This window comes from Culex pipiens, chromosome 3 (genome assembly GCF_016801865.2).
Source record: "Culex pipiens pallens isolate TS chromosome 3, TS_CPP_V2, whole genome shotgun sequence".
Taxonomy (NCBI): domain Eukaryota; kingdom Metazoa; phylum Arthropoda; class Insecta; order Diptera; family Culicidae; genus Culex; species Culex pipiens.
Window position 1 is genome coordinate 26,934,798 of NC_068939.1, and position 16,702 is coordinate 26,951,499.

Here is a 16,702-nt window from a genome sequence, read left to right on the forward strand (position 1 = left end):
GCCCAATACCTCTGCATTAGCTTGACTTTGGCCCACAAATATTGAATCCATGCAAAATTTTAAAACTTGGAGTGGTGCACCAGTGCTCCACCAGGAAGATAAGGAACTTGTTTTCTGTACCGGTAAAAACTCTATCTTTACAAAAACAAGATTTCATGGCTAATATTTATGTAAAATTGATAAAGGAGATTGACACTACCTTTAACATCATTTTCTTACAATTTATTCATTGCTAAACCTTCAACAGAACTAGTTAAACTTCTTTCAATAATTCTCTGATACTCCTAAACAAGTCCAAGAACAACTAAAATATCGAAAAATTGATGTTATTACAAGTTTATTGACTGCGAAAAAAAAAAAACGAAGTTGACTTTATAGCTGTCGGCCACCATTGCTAGTACCAACCACTAGCTCAGCTACAAAAATTTCAGAATCGTACATTGAGTTAAAATTGAGCTTAGTATGGACGTCAAATAAGTATTTTAAAATACAAACTTTAGATAGCTATTGAACATTTTTTTGTACATTTTTGTTCCAGAGTATTCTAGTAAGTATTTCCACCATAAGATCACCAAAACATAAATATATCGTAATTCTAAAAGGTAAACATAAGGGGATGCATATTTTTCCGCATAATTTGTCAGAGGCTTGTTAAAACCAAGGATCTGACACGCATGCAGTTTCCTGAAGTCCCCGCCAGAGGCGCTGTCAATATTGTTTACGCGTGGTTTTTGAAAAGGTCGTATGAAATAAATACATAAATTTTGTTCCCAAATTATTTTTTGCCAGATTTTTTTTATCTTTTGCGAATATTTGCGAGATAATTTCAATTATTATGTAAATTTTACCACATTTTACATTTATTACATCAATAAAACAAAGTTCTACTTGACGATACAATACAACCAAACTCACTAAACTAAACTAAAAATCTTAATATCTTCAGTTACCTTGAAATAAAATTAAATTAGTTTGATTCTTCCTGACCGTTGGTTTAAAATGAATGGAATACTTATTAAATTTCAGTCAAACAAACTTTAAACTAGCTGTCACTGAACACCACAGTGCTGATATGCCAACATTAGGTGCTTGACGGAATTAAATGCAGTTCCCCTAGTTGTCTCCTGAGATTAAATATATATATAAAAAAACTTATATTAAAATTAAAAAAGTTTTTAGTTTTGTTATTTATGTTCGATGCGCATACGACATTTTCAAAAGCAACGCGCTTCAAACTTGGTTCAATTTTGACTTCACTCGTTTTTATATGTGAATGACAGTCGTGACGTAGCCGTGGTTAAAACGCATTTATAAAATTCATTCTTTTGCATTTGTAGTCCTTATTTAAATCAAGTAACTAATGAGGGTGGCTAGAAAACATTCCTTTTGTGAAGTGATGTTTTTCAAATGTTGTCTAATCTTCGAAAAAACTTCCTGCTTAGCGGGTACGTATACTTTTTAAAATTGTTCATGTTTTTCACAAAGCTGTGAATTCACCTGAATTTTGTCCACATTGCCAGATTCAATAAACACATTTTTTTACTGTGTATTTCTTATAGTGAAATTTATAGAACTTTTGAAGTTTGCAAAAAAGCTAAATAAGTATCATGAAGGCTTCAAAAGCCTTAACGTGGATTAGGTAATAAGACTACACAGAAAAAATGTTAAATTTTGGAATGTTGAAAATTTGGTAGGTTGAATATTACCCCTTTTTTGAGTAATATTAAATAAAAAATGTGTAAAAATGTGAACCTGATGGTTATATAAATATAAAAACTGATGAAAATTCAACATTTTCTGGGGTAAAATTAATCATTTTTTTGACACAAAATCTGTCACCATCATTTCCTTATGAATATTACCATATTTTTTTTCTGTGTAGAGTTTTTTTTAAAAGGACCTATAAACATATGAAAGACAATAGCTTATAGGTCCTTTAAAAAAAAATTCAAGAAGTGTTTTTTTAAGTTTTACATATTTCATCGATTTTTTTTTACATTTAATTAATTGATAGATTCAAAAGAAGAGAAACATTTCTAATTTCATCACTGTTGAAAAATTGATGGTGTTCATTTCTCGAAGATGGTATCGTATAAACAACCAATTTCCTCTACACGAAATTTTCCACCGTGCCACAAATTTCCAAGACAGAAGTATTATTTTAACTGCCTGATTTGTCTACCGCTCGCTTACACAATGTCAATACCAAATTTCTGCACTGTTTATCGAAAAATAAATAACACTCGCCATCCGATTTTACACCCTTTTCCACGCGCGTCAGAGTTTTTCGCAAAAACATTGCGCGAGTGTCGGGAAAATTTCACTCTGATGTGTGTTTAATTACACTCATTTTTCTTGCCCTGCTCTGTTCCGTAAAAAAAAAGGAAAACGAAAAAGAAAAAAACTTGAAAAACCAGCAACAGTCAGTGTCGCCAACCGAGCTGGCAGTGATGCAATCGTCCGCCACATGTGGGGGCGTTGCGTGAAATTGGAACCACATTTCTTGGACCCACTCCATGAACTTGGAGAGCGGCCGAGCCACCACCTGTTGACGCTCGGTGTCGATCCAAGCTGCACTTTTCGAAAGGTGAGGTGGTGGTGGGAATTCCTCGCGAGGTTCAGACCAAGGGTATGGATTGCAGGTGTAAACAACCTCTTAAGAGGTGTAACTGTTGTATGTGTGTGTGTTTTGTGTGTATGTGTTGGTTGTTTGGTAAACAAATGCCGCGTAGTTTCATTGATCTCTGGCGATTGGGCCAGGTGTCCTTGAATACGCGCAATGAGCGAATCATGGGCGCGTTTGAGCTAGGTTTTTTGGCGCTTTGTGCGAAAAAGCCAGACTTGATTTCGAGATTGTTATAAATATAAACCGTCTCTGATTGTGGTGGTGGAAGTGGTGGCGGTTGGTGTTTGCCTGTGGTAGTTTGCGAGATTTAATGGGAAAATGGGTTTAATTCAGGACAGAACCGGAGATAAAGATTGGAAAATTTATTATTGGAAATCCACTGATGAAGACCTCCTCGTCTAAAACATGATCTACGGAGGGGGTTCCAGAGCGAGCGTGATCTCAGATTCGGCTCAACTCGACATCCGGTACATTCTGTGTATGTGTGTCTGTATGTGTCCGTCGCGGTCGGAAAATGGCCGTGGGAGTGAAAAATTGCAAAATTTTAGCTAACCTCTTGGAGTTTCTAGAGCTCGACTGCAGAAACCGCCAATCCTGAACTGCGTTGAAAGTATCCAAATTCGGGAAAAAATCTGCGATGAACAAGAGAAAGTTGAATTTTCCTGTGTCCTATTTTCGCACAACTTCCACTGTCACTGGGTCTGGTATTATTACATAACACACAAACACATACACACTGACTAGCTGGCTGACTGGTTCTACAAAGTGTGACACTTGTGGGTCAAGATTTTTCCTGCGAGAGCCAAAGATAACCTTCAAATCTTCAGTGATCAATCACGAGCACGCACGATCTTCACCTTTAAATTCTCAAATACAAGAAGCAAAAAAAAAAAAAACGCTCACAAATTCACCAACTCTATCTTGCTCCGCCAGCCAGAGATTTTCACGTTTGGAAAATTTCAAAATTTCTTCTCAAACCAACTTCAAACCCCGCGAGCCACTCACTTCTTCCTTCCTGCTGCTGGTGCCGACCACGGCTTGAACACTTTGAACAATTTTCCTCAGACACTTGGGTGTGGGAGAAAAGAAGAAAACGCGTTCCGCGGACGGGGCGATCTTGCCACTAGAAACTATGACCAACGACTGACGGGCCGCGGCCGAAAGGCGCGATCGTCACGACGGGATTCTAAAATTACATTCCCAGCAGCGCTCTTGCAGCGTTGGGAGCGCTCGGAGTGACCACCCGGTTGGGATCTGGGGGTGGGCGGAGGAGGCGGGGGTCCGGAACAGAGAGAAAGAGTGGTTTTATTTGGGATCTTGACGTGGAAAGTTGTTGGAAAAGAGTTTTATTCAAAACAAACACTTCTTATTTCTTTAAAAAAGTTTTAATATTTTGATAAAAAAATAAATCATTAAAAACAAGATGCCAATTTTGGAAAAATGACCAGGGTCGTGCAGCAACCTGCATCCTCAAACTCTGCATTTCTGGTAATGATTTCAATTCTTTCTATAGATATCTTCTCCCATTCCAGAACACTTCTTACTCGTGTTTTGATCTATCGCTTGACATATTTGACATAAATTGAAAAATATCTCAGTTGGGAACAAAATTTTGGATAGACCGGAAGTGGATACTATGTCCAACAAGCAGTAAACAAGTATTTTCTTTCTTCTCACATTTTAGAATACAGCCGAAATTTGATGATATGATATCTTCTTTGTTTTTACAACACTCATTATGGCATGTCGCATTATATATCCGACCATTTTTTGAAAATAACCCTATAGGAACTCTGATCAAATACCTATAATTGGTAGACCGAGGTACCTCATCGCAATCCGGAATATCCGGTTAAAATTGACATTTTTTTCCCTTCTGTCAGTTGAAAATATAGACAAATCTGGATCTTTTGCATTCGGAAACTGGTAATTTTAACATCCAAAAATAAATTTAAAACATTATGCAGCACTTTTTAGGGAACATCCATAAACCACGTGGACACTTTTTTTTCGTAAATCTCAACCCCCCCTCCCCCCCCCCATAGCATCCACGTGGTTCATGGATGGCCCCTTAAATGTTTCATTATTTTGGCTTTATTTTGAGCAATAATTCTTCTCATATTTGATCTCAGTCAGAATCGAAGGTAAAAACTTTTAATAAAATTTGGAATGGCCCAATTTTTATATAAAAAAAAACAGTCAAAGGTGTTGAATTTTTGGTTACGAATTATTTTTCAAGTAATATTTCTAAATGCCTGAAATTGAGTATAAACAATTCTGTTGCTCTTTTTCTCATGAACATAAACTTTGAAAAATATATGCAACGGCCTAAAAAACACTTTCAAACACCAGTAAGGCCGTTGCAAATATTTTTTGAAGTTTATGTCCCTCAACTCTGACCAAAGTCGAGGGGGGGGCAAAAAAATAAAAAAGTTGAAAAATTTAAATTACAGGCCACGGTATCAACATTTGAATGAAAAAAGTGTTTTAAAATGCATTTCACATCTGTCCAGTTGTTTTGCAATCATAAGTTTCCAAAATTTCTAAGTATTGACGAAAATTTTATTTTTGCGAGAAAAAAAAGTTTTTGCGGTGCTGTACCTTGTAATTTCATAAAAGTTCAAAATATTTTTAAACGAACCCAAACATGCTAAATATGATTATCAATGCAGAAAAAGGCATTTTAGATGGTTTTTAGTTGATTAGACCTCTACTTCCATTGAAACTTTCAACTTTTTGAAAAAAAAATATTTTTTTGCCCCCTGATTTTATGGACCAATTTTGAAGGGGGGGGGGGGGCGACATAAACTTTAAAAAATATTTGCAACGGCCTAAATTATTTTTATATTTCACAAATATTTTGAAAATTAGAAATATGGTTTATTAAAAAATATTGATTTAATCATCAAAAATTTGCCAGCAAAATAAATTAAATCAAAAATATAATTCAAACATTAACCTTGATTAATCTAACAAATATTTGATTATTACATTATTTCAATGGTTTCAAATGTAGATATCTGATAACGATTTTGTAATACTTGATACAGTATCTCAATAAACATAAAAAAAGTTCTGGAAATCGCACAAATTCAAGATTTATGATAAAGTTTATATGGTAAAGCCATACATTTTTCAAATATTATCAAGTAGAATGTATTTTTTTTACTGATATTTTTATTCAAATTATACTGAATCATGTATCCGTTGTACAAACTAAAAATGAGTAAAATCTTGAATAAAGAGCAATTCCAGCTCAAATCAGGAATTTTACTGGTACTTTTGTACCCGACCCTCTCCGATTTCAATGAAACTTTGTGACATGTTATCCTAGGCCTTTATAAGCCATTTTTGTATAAATGGAGCCAACAGTACTCGAAAATAACATTTGAGAAGGGCGTAAGGTTTTAAAATATTTTTGTATTTTGCAATTTAAAAATTACTATATCTCGAAGCCGAAGCCGTTATTTCCTCAAAAATTTTGAGCGAAAAAAATCGTGACATCACCTTGAAATTTAACTTTTAAACTTAAAAATCTAAAAATCTCATAGAAGTGGCGTGTATTTCAGTGTATTTTTTTTTCAGAAAGCCCGTCCATTTCTTACGAGTTTGTCTTTGACCACTTTTTGATACGATGCAACGGCTTCGAGATAAAGTAATTTTTAAATTGCAAAATACAAAAATATTTTAAAACCTTACGCCCTTCTCAAATGTTATTTTCGAGTACTGTTGGCTCCATATACACAACAATGGCTTATATAGGCCTAGGATAACATGTCTACAAAGTTTCATTGAAATCGGAGAGGGTCGGGTACAAAAGTACCAGAAAAAATCCTGATTTGAGCTGGAATTGCTCTAAAATAAAACCTTGTGTTCATTTTTTTCAATTCTTTGCTTTATTTTTGTAGTTTTTTTAAATTTATTGTTCATTCATATTAAAAAAAAAGATCGCGTTCCAATCACACTTCTCGGCATTTCCCAATGCACTCATTTCCCCTCTGCTCTCTCTTTGACCACTCACGCGCTCTCACTCTCAGTTGAGTTTCCCGCAGAGAGTGAGACCGCCGCATCCGGCGTAAACCCACTGAAATGTTGTTTTGGCGCCCGTTTTTTTTGCGTTGATCCTCGCCGAAAGTGGTTCAAATGATCGACCGTGACAAATGGTGCCGCCACCGCCGCCGTTTGAGGGATTGATCCTCCGGATTCCAAAACACAGACAGAGAGTGCTGCTGGCGACAAAACAAGGAAATTTGCGGTAATTTGTCAGATTTTTCAATTTTGGGATATTTTTAAGGATGCAGATGAAGCAATATTTTTCTGTAAAATCCTTGTTTGAAAAATTGCAATTTTCAATAATTAAGACATAATTTCGTAACATTTTGAAACCCAGTTTTCCTCGGCGCCTGAACATCAGCTGTCTTCTTTGAACCGAAAAATCCGGAAACGATTTTCACTGCTAGAGATTGAGCAACGAAGACGCTTGCACACACATGCTTCAGAGCGGTGACATCTATTCTTGTTTTATTGTTCTCTTCAGTTATCTCATCCCATTCTTCCCTTGCTGGTGGTCGTCAAACTTTGTGTTCTGTTATGTCATTTGAGGAAAATGGGAAAGCACCATCAATTTTGTGTTGGTGTGTGTGTCAAATATTTTGACGCAATCTTGTGTTGGCTTTTTGTTTGAAAAGTTGAAGAAACTTGCAAAGACTATTTTTGAACGATTTAAGTTAATCTAAAGTCCATTTCCTCAAACTGATGCATTTTGTAGAAAAACGATCTAAAAAATTCTTGTGGTCATTTTAATAACATTGACCATCTTTTTTTCTTTTTCTTGTGTTTCTTCTAGCCAACCGTCCAACGTGATCTAATTTTAAGACAGTCTCGCGGCGGCACGTTGGGAAGATTTTTTCTCATTTTCCGCTCAAGTTTGGCAAATTTGTATGTAACTGGCGTTGGTTGATGGTGACACCACCCCGCATGCTATACAGCCACCTTCTGACTGACGGACGACCAGCTGGCTTGGCGTCACATGTCTTGCCGTCCCAAAAATGGCCAATAAATTCGAGCAAGTTCAGCGGTTGTGGGTGTAGTCGATAGCGTTGAAGTGACTTGCAGGGAAAAATCGGAGGTCATTTACGTGGGATGCATGGAACGAACTTAATAAATTGCATTTTATATGCAGTTTGACGGCTGGATTTTAAATTTGAAAAAATATCATTTTTTTTATTGAAGTAGTTTTTGTTGTTCAGTGTTTGAACATACAGTCCAAGTGCAATTACCCGAAGCACTCGGAAAATTTCAATACGGGTAGGGGAAAGTGGGGCAAGTGTAACAAGCTAAGGAAATGCTCGTTATAACCCATTAAAAACGTTAAAAAATCTGTCGGATTTATTAGAATCATCTTATTCCAGGTCTTGACTGAGACTTTGGTAGAACAAGTTTTTAAAAAATTCTGTTTTTTAATGTAAAAAATTGATTTTAATTTTTTTTATTTTTCGTACGTTCTACTCAACTAGTGGGGCAAGACGAACAACCCGTTGGGGCAAGAGGAACAATGCATGAAAAAACATGCTAATTTACTAACAATTGAACTATTACCACTTAGATACATCAGATTAGGATGTATTTGAAACGTTTCTTTCATGTTTAGATTAAAAAATAATATTTTACTTAAAATTTGACCGTTTTTACGAAAAAAAATTACTTAGATGATAAATAGTAAATTTTCATGATATTATTATATAGTGTATGGACAATTTTTTAAACAATTGTTTATCAGTTTTAAAGAACTTTTATGTATTTTTTCACAATAAAATATGTTGCTGCAGCAATTCGTATTTTTTTCCATACTAAAAATCCATATGGTGCGCTTGCCCCTCCTAAACGAGATTTTTTAAAAGCTCTCTATAAAAATAACCAAAACATAAATCATACTTTATAATACGTGCAAGTCATTGGTAGGGACACTACTGATCTAGGAAAAATAGCATTTTGATAAAATGAGCCTTAAAACGAACCCTAAGCCTTATTTTGTACTTTCCAAATATTATAAGGAAACAAAGGTTTTGAAAAAAACTTCATTCAATATTATGCCCCGTGGCGTTTACGTCGTTTTGGTGGTTATGTGGTAGTAGAATCAACTAATTGCATTGCTAACAACAATTCCTCATACTGGAAATCATCAAAATTGTAAACATTGCGGCCTTACTAGCGATTGTTCCTCTTGCCCCATATGGTCGTCTTGCCCCACCTTCCCCTAATCGAATCAACTAAAAAAATGGTTTTCGTTTACTTGTTTTGGGTCGTTGAGATCACATATGACCCCTAAAATGCTCTGCTTGAAAATATTAAATCAAATATGGCGGTGATGAAATGTTGAGAAAATGTATTTGTTAATGTAACAGGCAATAAACCACTCAAATTTGACAAAAGTTTGGGCGCAGAAATTGAAAAAATAAACTTGAAAAGAAATAATAAAAATATTTTGTTTTGCGATGTTCGAGAATTAAACCTTCGGATAATCCAGTCTGGACTGTATCTGGATTTTTCAAAAGGTTCAATAGACAAATTTTCAATCTTCGATTTTTGCATATTTATGATTCTTTCATGGGGCCATTCATAATCCACGTGGACACTTTTTTGGAAATCTGTAACACCCCTCGTGGACAATTGTTCATACAAAAAAAAAAATTATGGACTGTGGACTATCGCCACGAAATTTACCTTGCAAAAATATGTGCAATCGATATTTCACTATGAAGAATACTTTTGAAAACGTTAATTTTGAAGGCATAAGAAAAGATTTCTAGAACAAAAAAATATGCCTAATATAGTAGTTTATGCAACAAGTTGCAAAAAGATGTTTTTTTCAGCACGAGTCGTACATTTATCCAACGAGGTTCACCGAGTTGGATAAATACGACGAGTGCTGAAAAAATCAAGTTTTGCAACGAGTTCCATGCAACATATTTTGCAATTTCGAAAAACACCCATTGAGTGAAATTTAAAGTCGAATTTTCATGTATTTTGTCAATAAATCGTTTAAATCAAAAAAATGTTGAAAAGTGTTACTTTTCGAAACAAGTGCTGAAAAGTTCAACTTTTCAGCACCCATTTCAGTGCTGAAAAGTAGAACTTTTCAGCATTTATTTTGAAAAGTGTTGCTATTCGATTCTGTTATTTTTGGTACAGAAAAGTAGGCTATTTCGTCGTTCAAGAATGACAGGAAAAGTAAGTAGTTTCACGACGGAATTGCATAAAAATATTTTCGTGATTATTTCTAATTTTAAAACATCATTCTTCTGTAAAGAAAAAATACAATATTCGTCTGAAACTTGTAATTTTTTCTCCCTGTTTTTTAACCTTTGCATGGTTCAGAAAATATAGAGAATTTTCTCACCTTTTCAAGAATATTTGTTTCAAGAGTGGGCAAACAAGGGCACCAATTTTAAAAAATTAATAACTGCTACTATTTTACCTGAAAATGGCTATAACTTGAAAACGGTGGGTGAACTTTATCAAAATTTCATTAAAGTACTATTTATTGCAAATTTGATTTTACATCGAAAAATAAAGTTAAAAAATGTTTGCTACCAATATTTCGATTTAAAAATAAAACAGTATTGATTCAAAAATTCATAACTCGGTCAAAGATTTTTTGCTTATTCTGAAAAGTTGACATTTGATGTCCCCTATAACATATGAGTAATTCTCGCTGAAAGTGGACCACTATTTACACAAGGTGCTCAAAAATCAAAAGCAATGTACTTTTCCAATAGCCCCCACCAAGTTATGAACGAAACCATGTTTGGTTGGTTAAATTTGTCCTCACCTCGGCGCCACGAAGCTTAAACATTTTTTTTAATTGGTAATTTTTTGACTTAGGCGCACCTACAAAATTGCTCATAACTTTGCAAAAGTTCAACGAACCCTTGATGTTTAGGGGTGTTTTGGAAAGGAAATGAGCAGAGCTTTCGAATGCACTTGTCAGAAAAATACCGTTCCATACATTTTTTAGCCACAAAACACCAATGTATTTTTAAAAGTCATTTTTGAAGGCCGGCGCCCCGCTTTATCGAAAAACTGACAAATCCATTCGAAAGCTGAGACGATTTCACATAAAGGACCAATAAATCTAAGGTGTATGTTCCTCCTATCTTTTTTAATCTAATTTTGATTCTGCGAGCGCAGCGCTCCGTTCGCATTTTGGGCACCCAAAATGTTGCAATTTGCTTTGTTTTGTCAAAAAAATATATGTGCTCACTTTTTAAATGATCATTTATTGTCCAAGGATCAAAATGCACTTTCGATAATTGACCAATATTTATGTTTTTGGGTTCTTCCAGCCAATTTAATGCCGAAAAATTGTTTTTTTACTTTTTTTTTTGTAAAATGCTCACTTACAATTGGTTGGACTTTTTTTCAGTAGAACTAATGAATGTAGCATGTAGGAAATTTCACCACGAACATTTTTCTCTAAAAGAAAACGTTATTTCGATACTCCAGTGCCAAGATATATAAGTTTTAGTGAGAAAAAAAAAGTTCCAATTTTACAAATTTCTCAGAATTTACAAGTACGGCCTATTTTTACATGCGGCATATGTTTTGAAGGGCAGAGTATGGTTTCTTATAGTTATTTTGGTCGCTGAATTCGGATCTGGAATCAAATTTCAGATTAACATTTAGATTTGGAGCCACGCCCAAAAGTTATTTGCGGTAATATGCTGTAATTTTAATCGCTAGTGATTTCGGTCATATTTCATCTTTCGCTCATCTTTAATTGATGTTTTACTCACGGATTTTTTTATGGAGATTGTTTTTTTTTCAACTTCTGATTGTTTTGAGAGGCCTCGTGGCGCGGTGGTTAGCGGCTTCGGCTGCCGATCCCTAAGTGGCTATGGGGAATACACGCAAATAATATTTGAGCGTGGCTAAAATATCACTGTTCACTGTTAATCTGAAATTTGATTCCAGATCCGAATTCAGCGACCAAAATAACTATAAGAAACCATACTCTGCCCTTCAAAACATATGCCGCATGTAAAAATAGGCCGTACTTGTAAATTCTGAGAAATTTGTAAAATTGGAACTTTTTTTTTCTCACTAAAACTTATATATCTTGGCACTGGAGTATCGAAATAACGTTTTCTTTTAGAGAAAAATGTTCGTGGTGAAATTTCCTACATGCTACATTCATTAGTTCTACTGAAAAAAAGTCCAACCAATTGTAAGTGAGCATTTTACAAAAAAAAAAGTAAAAAAACAATTTTTCGGCATTAAATTGGCTGGAAGAACCCAAAAACATAAATATTGGTCAATTATCGAAAGTGCATTTTGATCCTTGGACAATAAATGATCATTTAAAAAGTGAGCACATATATTTTTTTGACAAAACAAAGCAAATTGCAACATTTTGGGTGCCCAAAATGCGAACGGAGCGCTTCGCTCGCAGAATCAAAATTAGATTAAAAAAGATAGGAGGAACATACACCTTAGATTTATTGGTCCTTTTTGTGAAATCGTCTCAGCTTTCGAATGGATTTGTCAGTTTTTCGATAAAGCGGGGCGCCGGCCTTCAAAAATGACTTTTAAAAATACATTGGTGTTTTGTGGCTAAAAAATGTATGGAACGGTATTTTTCTGACAAGTGCATTCGAAAGCTCTGCTCATTTCCTTTCCAAAACACCCCTAAACATCAAGGGTTCGTTGAACTTTTGCAAAGTTATGAGCAATTTTGTAGGTGCGCCTAAGTCAAAAAATTACCAATTAAAAAAAATGTTTAAGCTTCGTGGCGCCGAGGTGAGGACAAATTTAACCAACCAAACATGGTTTCGTTCATAACTTGGTGGGGGCTATTGGAAAAGTACATTGCTTTTGATTTTTGAGCACCTTGTGTAAATAGTGGTCCACTTTCAGCGAGAATTACTCATATCAGAAAATAAAAAATATAAAAATATTGCAAATCAAGTTTTAGCGACAAAAAATGAAATTAAAAATAACTTTAAAAAAATTTACCGTGCATCATATTTTTTTCAGTGTGGTTCTTATCCATACCTACAACTTTGCCGAAGACACCAAATCGATCAAAAAATTCCTTCCAAAGATACAGATTTTCGAATTTTCATAAATCATAAATTCATAAATTTGCCAAATTTTTATGGAATATTATATGGACAAACTAATGATGAAAAATGGCTTCTTTGGGCATACCGAAGGCACCAAAAAAGTTTCAGCCGGATTAAAAAAATACAAAAAAATATCGAATGACCGAAATCTCAGAGAACTTTTGTTTTCCCTATTTTCAACAGACTTCTTGATTTTTCATTATTTTTTCAAATGTTTTGATCGATATCATAATATATCATCGATCAGTGGCAGAGTCAAGATAAAGAAGTAAAACCAACAAATCTATAATATTCTGAAAATTAAGGAGTTTTATTGCCTTATTCTTTTCAAGGAACATAAATTGGTAAAAATATTGTACCGTTTAATCCTTCCTCCTTCGTTAATCCCCCAGCAATCAAACTCAACCCACCCATAAATCAACCCCAGGACTACAATGTTGCAACCTCTGCGACTTCGTCGTGGCCTAACGAGCATGTCATCAACCTTGACAACCTCTGCAAATGGGTTGACTAGTTGTCGGCTTGTCCGCTATAACATCAGATTAAACGACACCAGGCGCAACATATCTCAAAGAGGTGTCGACGACCACAACATACGGAGTCTGATGGTGCGCGAAAACTCGACCGCCCAAGGAAGCACCGTATTAAGCGCATCACATGCTGTCAACATCAACGCCACTTGAAATTGAAACCCGGCGGATTAGCGGCGCGACATTGGTTGGGGGGAAGACGCGTTGGACATGCGCAGTTTGAGACAGGAAAACTTGCGAGCTTCCATCGCCAACCGCGAGATGGTGCTGTATAATTTTGGAACTTTGGCGCGTCGAAATCGGTTGGAATAAAATTATAGCAGCAGATTGAACTTACCATAAAAAAGTCCCGCACGGCGTCGTTGGCGGCCAGAAACTCTTGGGCGGCCGGCGCGTCCCGGCAGTACCGCACGTGCTTGTCGAAGTCGCGTTCCAACCGCAGGAACGTTTTGCCGATCATTTTTGGATTGTTGGCGTTGTACTTGACGCCCTCGATCAGTACGCTAATGAAGCCGAAGAAAATAATAAAAAAAAAAAATGCTAAAATATAGACCAGGCGATGACTTAAATTGAGCGGAAAAGAAGACCGGTTTCGGTTGTCACTTTTCCAAGGTTTTTTGAAATTCGCAGACCGTGCTTCCTAAAATGGTGCCAAAAAACCGTCTGAATTGCTGCTTACGTGTTGTGAAAGTCCGCGATCTGTTTGAAGTTGTTGAAGATGTCGTCCTTGTGATCGCGGATCATCCGGGGGATCTTGTTGTCCGGGTTGTCGATGTACTTGATGTAGTTCTCGACGACCTGCTGCAGGTCGCGGCCGAACTCTTCCTCAGTTTCAATCAGCTCTCGAACGACAGCTCTGTTTTGGATTAACGAAAAAAGTAGTTTTAAATCATTTTGTTGCATCGATTTAGGACATGACAAAACTCACTCTCGACGGTAGGCGGCATCGTTTGCCTTCTCGCCGAAAACGGCCTGGTCGGTGTGCATGATGTCCAGCACCGAGACCGGAATCCAGCCCGCTTTGGCGTTGTCATCCCCGTCGAAGATTCGTACTTTCCACCTGTAGGAGTTGGAAATATTTGAAATCGTTTCATTAGTTTCCTATTTTAATCGAATTTTGTACTATAGAATAATTATAATACGATGTCTATTCTAAATTTACAATCAGCTCGCATCTTGATGCTTGTTGCGAACGTCGGGAGATCAGGGCGGACACCGATTTCGTGAGCGGGAAAACTCAATAAAAACACCAAATTTTCCATCGCTACAAAACTGCAATTTTATTGCACTCGTTAATTAACATAAAGTTCACAATATCACAAATTACTTACGACTTTGGTGTCCGCACTACCGCTCGTTGCAAACTGTTGTTTACTTCTGATTGTTCTTGAGCAGTAGTGCGGGCACGAGCCGCAAGCACATACAATAGAACGATAACACGACGATCTTGAGCAGCAGTGTCCGAGGGGTGCGACATTTGCGTTTTTGTCGCAACAATGCTAATTATATAAGCATTATTTCACACATTTGAGCTAAAAGAACAAATTTCGTGTAGTACGAACGTAGTGACGTTAATACAGATGTTTTCAATCAGCGGACTTGTTTTCGCTTGCATCGCTTCAGGAATTCTATTAAACTTGGTCGATTTCGAAAAACTTTACTTCACCTTGCATTGTTTCATTGTTCTATATGTTTCAGGAAACAAATAGTATCAAATCTTAGCTTCTCTTCTAGGGCGTCCAACTTTCCCGGGTTTTGAATTTCTTGGGAAACGGGAAAAATATTTTTGAAATCCCGGGAATTCCAAATCTTAACAAGGATAGCAGTTTCTAGATAGCTTGAAAGATTTTGTTTGGTTTTTTTTTGTGATTTGGTTTTTAATCTTTTTTCCTATCCATTGTGATTCAAATTAAAAAAGTCTCTTATGAATACATTTTTTATGTTTTTTATATGCCATGACTAGAGAATCCTAAAAAATATTTTTAAATGTCTAAAATAACAAATAAAAAGACATGAAATAAAATTATACCAGTCAATGTTAAATTTTAAATATGTTTAGACATTCATGTTTTATACAAAAAAATATTTTACAAAATATCTTGAAGTCACTATCGCCAACTGGGGAAAATCATGACTACAGTCTTAATAGGTACATGAGATTTTAGAGCAATCAATTTGAATATCGGTGTACTAATAAGAACCACTAATACTACTACTACTAATGAGAAGAAAACAATTATTGTTTTCTTCTGCTCCTGTTTTAACCAAAATCTATTAAAAAAATTAAAAACATTTTGCAAAAAAAAAATAATACTAAAACAGCTGTCATAATTCGATACATCCGTCTTGATTTGCCAAAGATGTTGCATTGAAAATAATTTAAAATGGTACCTATTATTTTTATCATAAACACACGTCATCTTTTGAAAAATATATAAAATTAGATAGAATATATAAACCGCCTTGAGTCAGGGGTATTAAAAAACACCCAAAAAGCAAAAACTGAAAATTTGGTTTATTGGATCTTTTCAAAAAAAACTCCAGATATGAAAAACACAATAGCTTATAAGACCATTAAAAAAAACCCTGGATGTATGCTTGTTTGTTTTTGTTGTTCATCTATTTCCACAACAAAATATGAATTTTCAGACCAAAATTTGACATTTTTTTTCCAATTTCGGGAATTCTCGGGACAAAATAAAAATAAATCCCGGGATTCGGGAATTCCCGGTTTTGGAAAAATCCAGGGGATTTTGTCCCGGGAATTCCCGGGATGGACGCACTATTCTCTGCTACGAAGCAAACTAGTGGAATAATTGTTTTAACTTATTTTTCTTTCAAAAAATCATTTCAATTAGCAAACAAATAAATAAATTTATGTACAACTCCACAAGTCTCGTTGCATAAATGCAAGAAAAAATCATGCTCAAAAATCTTACCAAATCGTTGCAGTTAAGTGCTTTATATATAATCAGTGTACTTCACTTTAAATTTTATGTAATCCACGCCATTTCATTCGCATTTTATAATACTTGAATTTAAAAAAAAATTATGAACATATTGTCGTATGCAATGAATGACAAAAAGTCGCATTTCAAACAAATGTGTACGATGCTTTTTTCAAAATATTATTAGTTAGAATGGCATTAATGATTTCGGACCACTATCAAAGAACAAACTCTCAATTTATCACTCGCGACGGTAACATTTCAAAAGGCATCATGTACATTTTGTCACTTTCTGGGTTATTGCATATTCTGAAAGTACTCCTAATAAGCTACCTCTCCACCAAAAATGGGCAAAAGTTACTTCAGTAAAATCTGTTTAATCATGATTTTTAATAAAGTAACATAAACAAAATCTCTGCCATCAGCAGTCCCTGTTTATTTAGCCCTGTCAACCTGTCAAACAAAAGGCTACAT

At 35.2% G+C, this 16,702-nt stretch overlaps 1 protein-coding gene across 7 annotated transcripts in view; it reads right to left on the reverse strand.

The window, feature by feature from the left end:
* The window catches only part of LOC120417396 (obscurin), a 76,384-nt gene that overhangs the window by 25,206 nt on the left and 34,476 nt on the right, over positions 1-16,702 (reverse strand). For 6 of the 7 annotated variants that reach the window (XM_052710325.1, XM_052710326.1, XM_052710324.1 and 3 more), the window contains exons 5-7: positions 14,209-14,340; positions 13,960-14,136; positions 13,618-13,783 (exon numbers count right to left, since the gene is read on the reverse strand). In XM_052710325.1, the coding sequence (XP_052566285.1) occupies positions 13,618-13,783; positions 13,960-14,136; positions 14,209-14,340 (475 nt within the window). Of the gene's footprint in view, positions 1-3,179; positions 3,259-3,631; positions 3,784-13,617; positions 13,784-13,959; positions 14,137-14,208; positions 14,341-16,702 lie in introns of those variants that run through there. The other variant, XM_052710329.1, reaches the window with a different exon arrangement.